The sequence below is a fragment of the Trichosurus vulpecula genome, chromosome 1 (assembly GCF_011100635.1).
Source record: "Trichosurus vulpecula isolate mTriVul1 chromosome 1, mTriVul1.pri, whole genome shotgun sequence".
NCBI classification, from domain to species: domain Eukaryota; kingdom Metazoa; phylum Chordata; class Mammalia; order Diprotodontia; family Phalangeridae; genus Trichosurus; species Trichosurus vulpecula.
The window spans coordinates 49,546,403-49,564,404 of record NC_050573.1 but is presented as its reverse complement, the minus strand read 5'-3'; the positions used below and the strand labels follow the sequence as shown (position 1 = coordinate 49,564,404).

At 46.0% G+C, this 18,002-nt stretch overlaps 1 protein-coding gene across 1 annotated transcript in view; it reads right to left on the bottom strand.

Moving 5' to 3' along the window:
• Positions 1 to 18,002, bottom strand: part of CHFR (checkpoint with forkhead and ring finger domains) — a 43,475-nt gene that overhangs the window by 4,121 nt on the left and 21,352 nt on the right. Inside the window, exons 9-15 of the mRNA XM_036760103.1 lie at positions 17,750 to 17,912; positions 12,108 to 12,250; positions 6,767 to 6,889; positions 6,377 to 6,460; positions 5,263 to 5,333; positions 4,386 to 4,473; positions 742 to 849 (exon numbers count right to left, since the gene is read on the bottom strand). Coding sequence (XP_036615998.1) covers positions 742 to 849; positions 4,386 to 4,473; positions 5,263 to 5,333; positions 6,377 to 6,460; positions 6,767 to 6,889; positions 12,108 to 12,250; positions 17,750 to 17,912 — 780 coding nt within the window. The remainder of the gene's footprint in view (positions 1 to 741; positions 850 to 4,385; positions 4,474 to 5,262; positions 5,334 to 6,376; positions 6,461 to 6,766; positions 6,890 to 12,107; positions 12,251 to 17,749; positions 17,913 to 18,002) is intronic.

Genomic DNA, 18,002 nt, shown 5'->3' with positions numbered 1-18,002 from the left:
CCAAATGGCTGGGAAAACATTTCACCAAGCACCAAAAAAAGAAGTGAAATTGTCTCATTCCCAACAGGGTCTTTATTGAAAAACACCATTTTTACTGGTAATTATACAGAGAAAGTCTGTATAATTTTACATGCTTCTTGGATGGAGCTGCCATTAAAGCAGGAGGGCAATTCTCCATCCCCAGAGCTGCAAGCCTTTCCTTATAACAGGCTTGGTCCTAGCCTCACTGCAGCCCAGAAAGCAGGAACTGTAGCTGAGGAATTCTTTTAAAAATAATATTTTATTTTATTCTCCCAATTACATGTAACATTTAACATTTAAAAAAAATTTGAGTTCTAAATTCTCTCCCTCCCCTCATTGAGAAAAGGTAAACAATTTGATATAGGTTATACATGTGCAGTCACACACATTTCCATGTAAGTAATGTTGTGAAAGAAAACACAGACAAATCCCACCCCCCCCCCCCCAATAAAAAGTATGTTTCAGTCTGCACTGAGAATCCATCAGTTCTTTCTCTGAAGATGGGGAGCTTTTTCATCATAAATCCTTGTCTTGGATCCTCATATTGCTGAGAATAGCTAAGTTATGTACAGTTAATAATGTACAATATTGCTGTTACTGTATACAATGTATTCTTGGCTCTGCTCATTTCACTTTGCATCAGTTCATGGAAGACTTGGCTGAGAAACCCTTAAAAAAGCAAACAAGCCAGTTTTACTGCATGGAGGCAATTTTCCTCACCTGGTAATTCTGAAGCAGGGATATTTTGTCTGTACTGGTATGTCAGCTCTCTAAAGTTACGTAGGCCACAGCAATAACACAGCACAGTGTTTCCAGTAATTCTGTAATCTAGAAAAGAAATCCTTATACATGTCACACAATCCTCACATAATGTGATGTTTCACAAAGCACCAACCATCTTGCTAAGTGACAAATCACAAACAGTATTTATTCAACAGTAAAAGGTCAGTGATACACTAAAGCCAAACTATAAGGTAGCTTGTGCCTCAAGACTACCATGCAGCCAGGCATTACAGTGACCGCTAGGCTTGGAGTCAGGAGACCCAAGTTCAAATCCAGCCTCAGGTACTGATTGGCTGTAGGACCCTAGCAAGTGACTTTACCTCCCCCTGGCCTGTTTCTCCATCTCTAAAATGGGGACAATAGTAGCATTTACCCTCCAGGGTTCTTGTAAGGATCAAATGAGACAATATTTGTAAAGCCCTTGCAAACTTTAAAGCTCTATATAAATCCCAGTTTTTATTATTTGGAAAAAAAAACCAGTTTTTAGTGATGATGATAATAACAAGGATAGCTAACATTTGTATCGTCCTTACTGTGCGCCAGGCACAGTGCTAAATGCTTTACAATTATCTCATCTGGTCCTCACAACAATCCTGGGAGGAGGGTAGGTGCTATTATTCTCCCTACTCTACATATGAGGACACTAAGGCAGAGGTTACATGACTTGTCCAGGGTCACACAGCTAGCAAGCGTTTGAGGCCACATTTGAACTCGCATCTTCCTGACTCGGGCCCAGTGCTCTATCCACTGTGCCACCCATCTCAATGGACTTAGTAAAGGCAGAAACCAACACAAGGGGCTGAGAAGAGAGTGGAGGGTGACCACACAGAGAGGGAAGAGACACACTTTGTAAAAGTTAAACAATGGAGGGGTTAAGACAGGAGGCCTGAGCGTGTTTGTAGGGAGATGGGAAGGAGCCAAAGGAGCGGCCACAGTGATGTGCTGGAGGAGGTGGCAGGGAAGATGGGCTCCAGGGTGTAGGTAGAGGGTTCGCTTTGGTGATGCGTATGGATGGAGGGAGGAGGTGGCGCTGCTTGCTGAGCCTTAAGGAGCGAGAAGGTAGACTGCATAAGATGAGCTCAAGTAACCTTCCTGGTCTCCTTATTGAGAGAGCCGATAAGGGGAACCCTAGGCTGGAGGCGCGTGGCAGAAAAGGAGCATTTAGGGCAGAGAACAAAGGGCCATCTGAGCAGCTGGGAGGGCCTGGGGGAGATGGATCAGCTGGTTGGAGGTCATGATGAGGACAAGGAATCGGTTTAGAATGTGATAAAGAACAGGAGAACTAGAGTGGGGGGCTGTGAGTGTTGGAGGTCATGCCCTCCTCCAGGGTGAGGGCAGCCTAGCTGAGACACTGTCACTGAGAAGAGTCCTATTCCGCTCCCTCCACCCAGAAAGTTCTTGTACAAGTTATCAGAGCTGATTTTGATACATAAGCTTTGAGAAGCAGCCTGGAGCATGGACTACAAGCTAGCCTTGATGTCACAAAGATAGGGGGACGCTTTAGAGTGTTTGTCTCCACTGAATCTAGCCGAGAGCCTTGCACACAGTGGGCATTTAAGACAGGCTGCTGAGTGAGATGGGCAGGTCTGATGGAGGTCTGTGCTCAGGTGAGGTGGAAGAGACCAGTGTGGTTTAAGGAGGTTAAGGGATTGAGAGGTCAGACTCATGTTGGGGTCATCAACATGCTGCTGGCACGGGATTGAGTTGAGAGGAAGATGATGGACCAGACACTAAAATGACTAAGAAAGTTGGGAGAATGATGTCAGGAGATCAGGAGATGGCAGCTGATGAGAACGTGGGAGCTTTGTATCCACCAACTACATGGTCCTCCAAAGACAAAGGGTCAGTAGGGAGTAATGGCAGGAGAAGGCTGGTTGGCCTGGAATGAGCAGTGAGGAACCAAGGTGATATCTCCTTTCATTCCTGGCCTAGTTGACTGAGGTTAAGACAGACTGATAGCAGCCCAGAAATGGGGAGAGAGGAGACCAAGGGTTGCAAGGGATGGTGGTTGACAAGCCTGAGGACAAAAGGAAGCCTGAGACTAGAGTGTTAAGAGGGTGGGGGTGAGTTAGGAGATGGGCAGGCATCATGATCTCCCTATTAGACACAGCAGAATGGACGTCATTGCAAACAGATCGTGTTGAACACAACTCACTTTTCTCTCCTGAGGCTCCCTTCTTATAATTTCTCCATCACTGTGGAGGGCACCACCATTCTTCCTGTCCCGGGGGCTTGCAGTCTTAGTATTACCTTCAAGCCCTCATCACTCCACAGAGCGTCAGCTGCCACGTCTTGACCTCTACCTCCACATCCCTTTTTGCACCCATATCCTACTCTCCACAGCCCCATCACTTCTCACCAGTGGCTTCCTCAATGACCTCCCTGCCTCTGGCCTCTCCCTTCTGCAATCTCCAAGCAGGTGTGGCCATATTTGACCTGCTCCTTACTAACCTCAGCGGGTCCCCCTGTCCCCGGCTCTAAGAGCAAACATAAACTCCTGTATGGCATTGAGAGCCCCCCAGCCGCCTCTTCCATCCTCTACCTCACTGGCCTGCACGCATGCTGCTCCACCTGCTCAGCCTTCCACACCTGGGAGGCTCTCTGACCAAAGCCCTGCCTGCTGTAGGAGCCCACTGGAGGCCTCCAGCTGTCAGCACTCTCTCCCCCAGTTAGCAGGTTTGTACACCTTGTGTGCATACCTCGGTGTGTACATGAGTCTCCTCCTACAGAGGAGTTGCTCCTTCAGGGCAGGACCGTTTCAGGCACGATGGCTGGCACGTAATAATAGTGGTAACAGCTAACACTGATGTGCTGCTGTGCTTTACAATTATCTCGTTTGATCCTCACCACAACTCTGGGAGGGAGGAGCTACTAAACCCCATTTTACCGAAGAGAGAACTGAGGGAGACAGGAGATGAGTGACTTGCCCAGGGGCACACAGCCTGAGGCTGGATTTGAATTAGGTCTGACCTGGCTGCCTCTCACTAGTGGGCACTTAATAACCAAATGTTGACTGATCAGGGGTAATGGTGCATGTAGCCAACCCTTGTTACCTACACTGGTGGCTAGCTTCATCAGCCCCGCTTGGGGACCCAGCGGAACAAGGGTCAGACTCTTCTGGCATGTGCTCTGTGCATGCAGCCCTTATGGCCAGAGCCCTCACAGAGCTAAGCTGGCCCCTCGTCCTCTCCTGCAACCTCTTTTCCTCAAGGGCAGAGTGTCCTGGGGTAAAATTCTTCTTGCACTTCTCACTGTCTCTCACTGTAACTCTGGTCTGCATTCTGATGTCCCAAGGTGTTTCCCTGCCAGTGAGGAAGGTTTCTGATGTGGGCTGGAAAAATAATTTACTTAAGATTTTTAAACATTCCTAGAGATAGTCTTACCCAATGAAAATTCACCCTGCTCTGTAAAGGTGATATTTTTGAAAATTTAGAAAGCATGAGAAGCAGCATGCCTAACAATGCTACCACTGCCTCTTACAAGGGAATGAGCACAGAAGTCACAGGATTCCCTGAATACTCACCATCCTTCCTAATATGGGAAATCAAGTGTCTGAGATGATACAAGAACAGGAAGCTCACCTGACAGGAGAAACAGTCCCCTCTGAAGAGCCAGCAGACTTTCATTTAACACATTCTTCCATGTCAAGTTCCGGGATGATAGGTAATTCTGTGGGGAGATGGGAAAAGCCTGTTATACAGCACACAGAGAAAGAAAAAACCCAGGATAGACACTGGAGCCCAGCCCCAGATGAAGATTTTGTATTCTTGTTTAGCCAAATGAACCACTCATGTTAAAAAGGGGCCAAATAGTTCTCTACACTAGCCCATGTGATTAGTGCCGGACCTGAAGTCAGGAAGTCCTGGGTGTAAATCCTGCTTCAGACACTCAACTGCTATGTGACATCCTTTATTAGAAAGCAATCAGATCTACCATTAACATTCCAAGTAATATGCTTCCTTTGGAAAACCCGAAGTCATATTATTGAGTAGTGACTGAAAGCTCTTTGCCTTTAACAGGAGTCTGGCAGGATAAGCGGGCTTTTGACCCCTATAGAATATAATGATGACTCTTTAGAAGTTGAGATTGTCATATTAAAATTCAACATTTCAGCTGGGAATGAAAGCTCTGAATTGGCCTTCTGGGAAACTACCTACACATTCTAATGTACCACTGTTCTTAAGACCAAGGGGCACAAAATTAAGTCTGGATACTGATGTTATTTACTGACTAGTAAATACAAGTTGTCAGAAATTTAGCAAAGACATTTTCAGGCTGGCAGTGATTTAAAAATCTTCTGGCCGACCAAAGTGGAGAAGGGCCGTAGATGCCAAAGAAGTGACAGGTCTACATATAGCTTCGTTGGCGTAAAGCAGCTTTCTGTGCTTTTCTCCGGCGGCAATCACTACCTTTTACTTTCCGTATCATGCCACTTTTACGTTTAAAATAAAGCAATACCTTCAGAATGTCTGATTCGTAGTTGTTGTTGTTCAGCACGCCGTCTAAACATTTCTCACCAAGATTTATCTCTGTTGAGAAGGGAGAAGATACATTACAAAATATCTTAAAATTACTGCTCACCAAAGATAGAAGACAAGCAATTTCCCAACCACTGTGGACAGAATGGTCACAGGATAAAACCAGAGCCAAGTGGGTAATGAAAAAAAACCCAAACCCAGCTTCCCTGACACTCTCCCTCCAAAGTGTGAGCCCTCTGAGGCCTCTCTCACATTCTCCTTTGTGGCTGTGTAGGGTCTGAAAATTATAACCTATCTATGTTCCCTTCTAGTGCTGTCTTTCTAGCAACAAATGGAACCCCATTTTAATAGGAACTTGGTGGCTTCCCAAATTATAGACCCTGCCCTGACTTCCGACAAATGTCATTCTAATAGATGACTTCAGTACTGACAGGGTTTTTGAGTTTGTCAGTGGGGTCTCGGCAGATGATCTTGGAGAATTGCCGTGACCCCAAAATTCCTCAAACCTGGCAATGGGTCTCTCTGAACCTAGCTATAGATGGGCCCCTTGTCACTGGGATGGTTCAGGAAGGCTTTCCACCTTGGAAGGATCTGCCCACACTTGTGCTTGACAGATATGTGGCCTTCAAGAATCCAGGCTCATCACCACACTACAATGAGGTTTCAAAGCAAGACATTAGTAGGGACAGCATGATAGGTGACAGGCAATAAATGCAGACTTCCTCTTTTCTTGGACCTCTATGATGCCATCATGGAACCCTCCCCCTCCTCGTCCCCTCCTGGCTTCAGTCCATTTCAATCCCCCATCTAGAGGAGGCCTTTCCTATCCCTCTCAATTCTAGTGCTTTCCCTCTGTTGATTCTCTCTGATTTATCCTGCATGTAGTCTTCCTGTTAGACTGTGAGCTCCTTGAGGGCAGGGACTGTCTTTTACCTTTCTTCATAGCCCCAGCACTCAGTCCAGTTTCCTGGCACATATGCTGGGGCTTAATAAATGTGTGTGGACTGACTGACGATACCCTCAAGCTTACAGAGAAAATACATAAAGGAAAAGCCCATTCCTGGGCGACGGAGGGACTCCTCAGCTGTCATTACCGCAGAATGGTGCCAGGCAGCCCGAGCAGCCTGTCCGAGTACAGCCCCAGTACAGGTGGCAGAAGGGCTGTGAGCACACGGCACCTGTGGGACACAAAGGAAAGATGTGTCAGATGCCCATGAGGTCAGCACTGTCCAGTGCAGGCCCTGCAGCCAGTGACAGGCCTGGGCCTGAGCAGCCCAGAGAAACTGAACCCACCCACAGAGGCCCCAGACAGTGTTCACATGATGGCCGAAGGCTGGGCCAACCAAGACATACTGGGCTCTAGGCAGTTTATGGTACACAGGACTTTGGGTAAAGGCTGTGGAGAAGCTCAGGTCCGTCCTCCCAAGCCCCTTCCCCTAGAGCAACAGTCTGTCTGGAGAGGGGCTGCAAGCAGCCTCACTTACACTGCTGTGGGGCAACGACATGTGGGTTCTGCTCCCGCTCGGCTCGTCGGTCTGGCATGGGCTGGAAACAGCAAGTGCATATGGCGTGACTTCCTTGGGAGGGACACACATAGTCCTGGGCAGCTGGATCACAGACCAGAGTCAGGGTGAGTACAAAGTAAGACTGCAGAAGCCCCCAATACAGTGCTGTCCTTGTCCTCTGCCTGCCTTTTCCCACCTCCCTGACTCTGCCCTCAATCAGCTTCCTCCTGAATCCCCCAGAGTGCAACTGTGGACATCCCTCTCCTCCTCCAAGGCACCAGTGATTGCCAGGGCTTCTTGATGTCCTCCACAACCAGAAGTGCTCTCTCCCTTCCCCACAATTTTCGTAACACCTCGTACTTCTCCTGTGGACTTAGCACACAGCACACTGCATTATAGACACTGATGGCTGGCTTACTTTCCTCACAGATTGTAAGCTTCTGGAGAGTGGTAACCATGTCCTATTCGTCTGTCCCTAGCACTTACCACCATCCCTTCTACACAAATGCTGATTGGCAAATGCTCACTTAACTGAGGGTCCAGAAATCTGATTCTCATCACCAAAATAATAGGAGTTATTCTCCTGGTCTACATAAAAAAAAAATGAGCTCAAAAATTAAGTTACAAATTAAGAAAACAAATCATGTATGGTTATTCCTGCCAAGGTACAAGAGACTTTTCCCCTTCAAATGGATCAAAGAACTTGACCTCATTCTACAAGTATCTGGGCACAGATTATACACCCCATAGCCCTTTCTTAGTGGCTACACTTAAAAGATTCTTAGGGGCACTGCTATGCATGCAAAAGCAGACAATAGAACACTGAGAACATTCAATGACCTCCATAAATATTTGTCCTTCTGCCACGGCCAGATTATTTTTTACCTGTGCTCAAAGTGCAGGCAAATCTCCCTCCTGGGGGAGAAGGTAATGGGGCTCAAAGGATGCCTCACCATGTAAGGGGCGACTGAATTTCGTTTCCTTAGAAATAATATGAAACATGTTTTGAAGTCATACTGATGGATAATGTAAGAGATAAAACTAATTGTAATAGTGGGGGATTTTGGCCACCTGTTAATCAGCATATCTAAAAGCAGACGCCTCTTCTTTTGTTCTGAGAAGGCCTTTTTCCTGTGTATCACAAACTGTTGGACCAGGTGTGGTTCACCAAGGATGAGGTCCACTAACCCAGATCTTAGATAACAGGACTCTTTCTCATGGATATCCTGGGCCCAATCTTCAACTCACAGCTTTTGTCAATTCTCTTAGCAATTGAGAAAATTCCTTTCTCATGCTACAGAAATCATAACATCTGATGCAGACAGACTGGGAGGAGACTAAAAGCATTTATTAAATGAGGATGAAAACAGGAGGGGGGAAGTGAAATGTGGAAATAAGAGATGTAAGCAGGGGTGTAGACCCACGTGGGCATGGGGTTTAGGTGTTTTCAGATAGGCTGTGAACCCTGAATTGCTGATCAAAGGGGATGCAATGTGGGAAATTTGAATCAGGATGGGTTATAAAAGGGCTTTGTAATTGTTTTGAAGTGTGCCTGTGCCTACTAGGGGAATCTTTTCCACAAGGGGTTAAAGGTTAGTGGAATTCTTGGTAACATGATTATTTCTCATATCCACTCTCTAGTTAACAGGCAGAAGGAAGTGTTCCTTTTATGTCCCCCCCCAAAAGAGGGCCTCAATGTGAAAACAAGGGAAAAAGTATCTGAAGAGGTGGGGGAAGGGCATCCTGACCTGCCTCAGGAGATGGAGGGTGGAAGACATATGGGAAGTGAAAAGGACTGAGGACTACAAACTGAACATACACAGCTGAGAATACATGCTATGGAGAGGGGGAGCTGCCTCACTTCTTCATCACAAGGGCTACTTCAGGGGAGGAGTCACCCAGGAAGATTTAGAAAAAAAGAACAGCGGGAGTCCATCAATCACAAGACCGTCCTGCCAGAAGGACCCTGGAAGGCTCCAATGATGGCCATGTGTCTTGGCTGAGAAATGGAAGACCTGAAGTGTCTAAGTGGAGTCTTCATGACTGCTGCCAGTAGAGGACAAGCACATTTGGGAAGGGAGCAGTTGGTTTAGCAGATAAATGACTGACCTGACCACAGCTTAAGGGGCAGAAATGACAGGCCTTTGGCCAGGGCTGGAGCACACCTTATGAGGGCTGGTAAAAATGTGAAGGAACCAGTGAGAAGTTTTAGTCTTAATCTGACTGTCAACAAGAAGCAAGAAATGATTGCTGAAATGGAAATGATGGGAACTTTTGGAAGGAGATAATGTCCACTCTATCTGAGGATTTGTAGTAGAAAAGCTGAGAAAAACTGAGCATAGTCTGACATACAGCCTAGATTTTTGTAAAGCAGATTTCAAAAGGTCTGAAGAAAATGTGGACTAAAATTCTGAAGGGGAAGTCGGCCTGGGAGGGATGGGAAAACTCTAAAGAGTGAAATTCTGAAAATTTGAAAAGACAAAGAGTTCCATGAGGAAGAGAAGGGGAGTTGTCTAAAGAGACCTATATGCATGAAAAAAAGGAACCATCAACTGATTTCGATTTTAAAAATGCATTTGTAAAAGATGGTAGTAAGTGCAGGTAACAGAGGATGAATATGAGTGAGACAGATCCTGGAAGAATGTCCTAGAGCTCCATATGAGCTAAGGCTGGTGAGGAAAGCTAACCATAGCAAGAATTTTTTTTAAACTTCACTGGGCGAAAAGACCATCAAAGAAGGGCTGGATGCAGAAGAGGAAGGGAAGCGAAAACTGCCTAACCTGTATTTTGCTTTAGAGAAAGGAGATGACTAATAGGGGGATGATACCCAAGATCAGTAGGGAGATTCTAAGTGAGGCCTTGATGTCCTTGGTGAGTTCAAGTCACCAAGTGACTCTAGAGCCGACGTATCCCTGTATATGGAAAGAACAGGCAGGCATGATTGCTGGGCCACTGTCAGTGAAGATCATGGAGATCAGAAGAGGTACACAAATCCTGACTGATTTCTTGCAAAATTCCAGAATTCAGATGGAACACCTATCTAGACAAGGAAAGGCAAGGGGGCAAAAGAGCTGCTAAGAGCGATCACAGAACCACAGTATTAATACAATACACGTTGCCTCACAGGAAAAGTCCTTAGACTTTCAGCTAGACACAGATCCCACTTATGTAACAAACATTTCTTCACAAGTCTGGCTACTTGGTTTCCTGACCTGTAGAGAAAGACTCCAGGGAGCAAGAAAACCACCCTGTCTAGCGAGGCCAGATCTGCTGTCTTGTCCAAAGATGGATTTATTATCTTGGCGCCCCCCATCCTCCCAGCCCACCTCCCCAAAGGGCACCTCTTCAGGGTTTTTTATCACTAGCATCACATTGACTCAGTTTTCCTAATTTTCGAAACCTTGGTGTTCTCTCTTCCTCTTCCTGACTCCTCCCTGCCCACACTCAGGCCCTCAGTTTCACCAGCACCAGCCACCTCCTCCTTTCGCACCGTCCTTCCCACCCGCCTCACAACGTACATGCTGCCCTGGACTTCTCCCCAGCTGCCAGGTTCCTGTTCTTAATGCACCTGTTCCTCCTCTGCCCCAGCTCGGACAGCTCCCTGGGACCTGTGGCATCAGGTTGGCCTCCACATACTCATCTCATCTCCTGGGATTCCCCTTAGACACAATCTCAGCTCTGCCCAGACTGGACTACTTACCAGCCCCTGCACAGAACGGCACAGTGGGAAGAGTGCTGGACTTGGAGTCAGCAGAGACCTGGACTCGAATCCCGCCTCTGATATTTACTAGCTGTATGACTGTGGGCAAGTCATTTAACCTCTCTGAGCCTCAGTTTCCTCATCTGTAAAATGGGGATAATAATACCTGTAGTAGCTGCCTCACAGGACTCTCATGAGGATCAAACGAGATAACGTGTTAACTGTTAACCTTAAACTACTGTAATAAATGCTAGTTATCGGTGTTATTACTAATCCATGCCCTGGGCTTTTCCTACCACTGTGCCTTTGGTCAAATGGATTCCTCGGCCTGGAATGCCGCCCAGAACTCCCTCTCCTCCCTGCGCCCCCCCTCTCCTTACCTTTCTGCACACCTCCACTAGACGCTTGTCCCACAGAGTTACTGGGGTGTCACATGCCCCGTTAGAGTGTACCGGCAGGAACCACATTTTGTCTAATGCTCTCCCTCCCCTGGTGCCCAGTGCCCTGCACACAGGAGGTACTAACGTGTTTGCTGACTTATGGAATTCTGATTTGTGTTCTTGGCCTCCTTCCACCTCCACCTCTACACTTTCCAAAGGACACATGTTAGAGGAGCAGAGACTGGACAATAAATGGTTCAAAGGGAACTCAGACTTTTACCAAAAGTAAAAGAAATTAGTTCAGAATTGAAGAGAGCTATTCAGAAACTCCTTTGTGTGTTTCATTAACTATTCATATAAGCCCTATTTATCCTTATGACCAGAGTACTCCTTCCCTGAACAAGCTACCATCACCCCACTTTTTTTAGGGGACTCTAATGAAGGGAATAAGAGGGTGTTCCTTCTTACTGCGTCTGAAGGATCTATAACTCTTTTGAGTCCCAGAAGGGCCCCAATGGGTCAGGTGGCAGTCATCCCTCACTGCTCTCATAGTTACCCAAAGAGATGCTTACAGATTAAACAAAGTACCACAGGTCTTGGATGTGGTTGCCAGTGAGCATCTTCTTGATGCCTTGGCTTTTTTATTTATAAGCCCAAGCAGATCAGAAACGGAAAAATGGAAGGGATGGGGAGGCACCACACGATGGTAGTGAGGGGTGACAGCTGATGACCAGAAGGAAACAGAAACATGAAAGAGCAGCCACAGAATTGGGCTAGGTCATCAAGAGCTGGTTGAATTAGATCATAGGATTTAGAGCTAGGATACCTTCTTTATGAAGGCAAAGAAGTAAAAAATATATTTTAGAAGAATTTCCGTTAAAACTGTTATACTAAAAGCATTAGAACTTCAAAAGAAAAGCGTCATTTATCTGACAATTCACTTCTTTGGAACACCTTACTCCCTGACCCCAACAGTGCTCTCTGTACAACGCTAAGGTCGTCAGTGCCAGTATAATTATCCCCATTTTACAATGAGTAAAATGAAACTCAAAAGGACAAAATGACTTGGCCACGGTCCCACAGCTGACAAATGACCGAGGGGGGACTCAAACCAAGTGCTGTGACTCCAACTCCAGCCCTCTTCTCGCCTCTCCATGATACCACATAAATGGGGTGTTCCTGCCTCTAGACCAGTGGCAGCACATCCTGAGCCTCAGGGGACCACTCTGATGCCACTCACCTGCAGGAAAGCTGGCAGATGTGGAGGGGGCATCTCCAGGGGCCTCGAAGGCACCTCCCTCACTCCCAGGCAGCAGGCAGGGGACAGACTGCACGCCCTGCCTTCTATAACCAGGACACTGTCGACATACAACATATGGCTGGCTGAAAGACAAACAGCATTCAGTCTACCGTGAGCTCCCTAATTGGAGAGTGTATACAATCAATGACAAGGGCGGAGATATATAGTTAAAAATGCCTACAATGATCAACATTTATGGGTCTGCTATACTGAGGATGGAGCATTTGTGAAGGGCTCCTGTGGGATGGTGGAGAAGCACTGGCTTGAGAGTCAGAAGACAGGTTCAAATTTCACCTTTGTGACTTTGGCTAAATCTCCTTCACCTCCATGGGCCTCAGCCTCCTCATCTCTAAAATGGGGCTGAACTAGATGCCTCTGCTCTCTCCTGCTTCTCCTCTCCTACTGTTCATTCTCAGTCTCCTTTGCTGGATCTTCATCCATGTCACATGTACTAACCATGGGTGAACCCCCCATCCCTGCCCAAGGCTCTGTGCTGGGCCCTCTTCTCTTCTCATTCTGTACTCCTTTACTGGGTGACCTCAGCCGCTCCCATGGATGGATTGACCATCTCTAGCCTGAGGATTTTCAGATCTACCTGTCCAGTTCTAACCTATCTCCTGAACTCTAATTTACCTGTTAAGACATCGAGAAGTGGATGTCCCATAGACCAGAGCTTCTTAAACTCTGAGTCATGGCCCACAGTTTAAGGAAATACTAAAGGGGTCACGAGCGGAGAAAGTTTAAGAAGCCCCACCACAGACAACTTAAACAACTGAATTCATCATTTTTCTGCTACAAAATTCCTACCCTCTTCCTAACTTCCCTATTACTGTTAAGGGCATCACCATCACCCCTGTCATCCAGGATCACCAGCTAGGTGTTGCCCTCAACTACTGGCTCTTCTTTACCTTCAATATCCAATCAGTTACTTAGTGTTGTCACTTCTCCCTCTGTGGCATCTCATAGATGCTCCTTTCTCTCCTCCGGTACCCTCATCAGCCCCTGCCTGGACAATGGCCTAAGGGCTGGTCTCCTTGCCTCGAGTCTCTCCTCACTCCAGTCCATCCTCTACTTGGCTGCCGAGGTGATCTTCCTAAAATGCAGGTCTGACCATGTCGCTCTCTTACGAAATGAACCCCAGTGATTCCCTGTGATATGATCAGGTGTGGCATCCAAATCCCTTCCTAACTGGTCCCTTCTTACCTTTCTGGTGTCCTTACCCCTCATTTCTACTGCCCCTCGATATACTTGATGATCCAGTGACAAGGGCCTCCTTGCTGTCCCTTAAACAAGTCACGCTACCTGCTCCGCTCACCACCCCACCCCTTCTCTGGGAATTTTACTGGCTGTCTCATTCTCATGCCAGGAATTCTCTCCCTCCTCATCTCTGTTTCTTGGCTTCCTTCAGGTCTCAGCTAAGGTCTCACCTTTTGTAGGAAGCTTTTTCTAACCCTTCTTAATCTTAGTGCCTGCCTAGTGAGATTATCTTCAGTGTATGCTGTCTATATCTTGTTTCTACATAATTGTTTTCATGTTGTCTCCTCATTAAACTGTGAATTCCTTCAGAGCAGTAACTTGTTTTTGCTTTTCCTTGGGTTTCCAGCACTTTGCAGAATGCCTGGCACATGGTAGGTGCTTCTGAGGACCCTTCCAGTTCTACATCTATGGTCCTATGATCCAACTGTCTACCTTTGTATAGAATTCTACAGATCCAAACCTATGCAGGCCACACAAACCCAACCTGAAAAGCTCTGAGAAGAGTGGTTGTCTGATCCTATATTTTATCTTCAAAAGACAACCAATACTGAGGCTTTGAATAACAGTGAGGCAGTCAGGGTTTCATGGATCTTACACAGCCTAGCCTGTGTGTGATCAACAGAACCCTCAGCTGGATAAACGTAAGTTAAGATTTCTTTTCTGGCCTATCAGCTGGGGAATGGCAGAACAAGTCAGGGTCAATGATCATGACGGAATACTACCATGATGAGCATGTTGGTTTTAGAAAAACATGTAAAAGCCTTGCATGACATAATGTAGAGTGAAATGAGCAAAACCAAGAGAACGCTGTATACAGTAAGAGCAATATTGTGAGAAGAGAAGCTGTCAAGACTAAGCTACTCGGAGTTGAAGGAAAATTAACATCAGGTACAAAGGACCCATGAAGGAAGATGCTCTCCACCTCCACAGAAAGAACTGCTGCATGGAAGGAGGTATTGTACGGTTCCACACAGATATCTATATCAAATGCTGGGCTTCTGTAGTGGGGAATTGGGAGGGAGGGAGGGAGAGAGAGACCACTCGGAACTCAAAATGTAACCAAAAAAAAAATTATTTTCTGTACTTTGAAATTCAGTGCTGGAATGACAGAAAGCTTGTAACAACTTCTTCTTCTTCTTTTTTTTTTTTTTTTGCTTTTTGGCAGGGCAATTGGGGTTAAGTGACTTGCCCAAGGTCACAAAGCTAGTACATGTGTGAAGTGTCTGAGGCCGGATTTGAACTCAGGTCCTCCTGACTCCAGGGCCGGTGCTTACAACAACTTCTACACCACTTCCCCATCTTTTGCCCCTACAGAGAGATAACTTGAAAATCCTGCCTGCTTCCTCCTCTGCAACTTTGGTTCGATTTGCCCTCTCCTTGCTGTCGCCAAGTCTAAGACCCTGGTTCCTATCCTTGTTGTCACTCCACGGCAGGCCTATTTTGCTGTAAATGCCTTCCTGCGACCTCTCAGCATTTAATCTCCATCCAATCACTCTCTCTCATGCTTCTCCAATGACACTCTACCACAGCTGCATTGAGTTAACTTCTGATCATGACCTTCAAAACCACCCACTAGTCCACAGTTTTCCACTCTCCTCCACAATTCCGTGCACACCTGAGGAACCTCCTAGCCCCTAAGCACCTTCCTAACACACTTCTCTTTCTTTGTACTCTTGTATCTTGTTTTCCTCACATGTATGGCTCTAACTTTAATGCCCCCAAAGTCCATGGCTACTTTGGTGTGGGTCACATTCCCTCTACCAATACCGACTGCAACCCCTTCTATTAGCTTGACAGAAGTGCTGTGGCTGAAAAATTCATCACCCCCTGTAGCCATTCTGGTAATGAGCCTCCCTGAATTTAACTGGGTTGGTCCCGGAGTAAGAGACATACAAGCCCAACACCAGTCCTTTCCAGACTGGTGGGAGCTGCCAGGTTGTTTTCTACCAGCTTGGGCTTGAAGAAGTAAGGGTCACATCTCCGCCATAATGGGGCATTATAGTAGGACTTAAGCAGAGCAGGCTACTGGACTGTATCTGTTTTGCCTCCACTGTTTCACTGTAAGGTTCTCACGGGCACCAGTATAAGCTTTCTATAGAATTTTTTCCTTCCTAATCACATCTGGTAGCAGAGGACAAGCAGAGCGCCCATGATGGCAGGCTAGAACCACCAAACTTTCAGTTAATAGCCAAATGAACTAACCAAATTCCAGCCCAGAGACAACAGACCTAGACTAGGAAGACCTCTCTAGAACGTTGGCAAATCCTTTAGGAAAGATTCATGGGAAGACATAGACAGGAAGTGCACAGGGTGAGCACCAGGGTATGTGTGGGGAGTGGGTGGCAAACTGTACCAATTGAGAGTTGTATTCACAGTGCGTATACACACTCACGGACACACCACAGAACACAGCAAGGTGGCATGAAGTGATTTAGATTTCATTAATATCGAGCTCACAAGGTTTATGGCCAATACAGATGATGCCCAACACGTATGGAATTTAGGCGCTAGACATCTGGGTCAGGCTACCTCAGAATACTATACTGGGCAATGAGGACTCCTCACATCCACCAACTCAGGAAAGTGCCAAGTTATCAATGTATTCTACTTCAAGAAGACTGTATTCTCAGGAGGGATACGACAGAATGTAAGACTGTCTTGCCTCATCTCCAACATGTAGTTCCTTTAACAAATTAGGGCTAAGATACTCAAAATGATTATCCAATACAATAGTAACTGGCACAAATTCCCAAAGAAGTTAAGTCAAACTGACCCAATTTTCTTTTAAAAATTAGGTTACTAGGCTGGCAAATCAGAGAAATGCTCAACTCTATTGCTTGTTAACTTCAGCAAGGCATGACAAAATCTCCTATGGAGAAATGTGGGCTCAATAATAAACAGCACTGTTAGAAAGCTCTGGAGCGGATGAACAAGAACACCCAGGGAGCTGAACGATGTCCACATGGAGAGAGTCCTCTCGTGAAGCACTACAGAACTGCATTCTGGGTTAGTCTAGTACATGTTTTTATCAGTGATCTAGATTAAACCATAAATGATACACTTAACAAATATGTAGACGATATAAAACTGGAAGGAATAAGTAGTATTTTATATAAATGAATCAGGACTCAACAAGATGTCAACAGGCTAGAAAGTGGAGCCCAAACTAATAAGCTTAAATATAATAAGGATAAATGTACACTATCATGGTGATGGTATGGCCTATTATACAAGGTGTGGCCTAACAAGATTCAGGATGGATCATCACCAGGTCAGACTCCAAATAATGCTTTTTTTTAGCCAAAGCAACTCTCAAAGACTCCTGAAATGAAGAAGGCTTGAGATCTACACCAGTTGGGCCAAGTACTGCACCAACAAAACCCAATAACCTTGAAATAAATGCAAAGTTTTGAGGTTCCAAAAGTAAGCTGCCCAAGTACAAGATGGGGGTGAATTGGATTTAATAGCAATTCACAGGAAAAATAATAATAGGTTTTAGTTTTCTGTAAGCTCAGTGAGTCAGGTGTGTAATGTGACTTCTTTAAAAAGTTAATACAATCTTAGGCTGGATTGGCAAAAAAGCATAATGTTCCAAACCAGACGCATATGCCACACGGATCTGCCAATGTCTGCAGACGAGGTTTAGTTCTGGATACTGTACCTTAAGAGTAATGCTGACAAAATGAAAGGGGGGGACTAGGAGGTGAAAAAGTCAGATGTGACAAACAGTTAAAAGAACTAGGGGCAGAAAATTTAGATGAGACACAATAACAGCCTTCTGACGGGCTTCTTGAAGGGCTGGCTTGAGAGGACAGAACTAGGACCAAAAAGACCAGTGTATGGAAGTTACAAGGAGCAGATTTTGGCTAAACAAAAGAAAGAACCGGATAGAGTGCCCAGCTTCGAGGGAGGATGATCTGAGTTCAAATCTGGCCTCAGACACATACTAGTTATATGACCCTGGACAAGTCACTTTACCACTGTTTGCTTCAGTTTTATGTTCTGCTTTGGAAAGTGGTTTTTTGTCACTGGAGGTTTCTAACAGAGACAGGATGACTAGCTGCCAGGGACTGCTGCTGAGAAGGGGTGCCTGCAACAGGTGGGAGGTTGGTCTGGAGAGCTAATCTCAAAGGTTCCTTCCAACTCTGATTCTATTATTTTGTGAATAATCTAAAAAGGGAATAAGAATTTTTTTGTAAAAAATAACAGTATGTCAAACAAAGCCACAACCGCCAATGACTGCAGGCCAGCACCAAGCAGGATCCCAAAGTCCGCAGAGAGAGCCAAGGAGCTGAGCTCCTACCATGTCCCTGCTGGGGAGTCACCTGATATCTGAAGATTCACTGTCCACATCAGAAAGTTCCAACAGGTCCTCGGAACTTCCCTCTTCATCTGAAAAGGACCTTCTGACTTTTGGCTGCAGCATGTCCTGGGTGATTTTATTCCTGGCATCCATGCTGCGCATATCCTCTTCATTACGGCACTTATCTAGGAGTCAAGAGAAAACCACCTCAGAGCAGAAGGAGGCCCAAACCAACAGGCCAGAGGCTGAGGACCCCAGCCACTCAGGCACTTTAT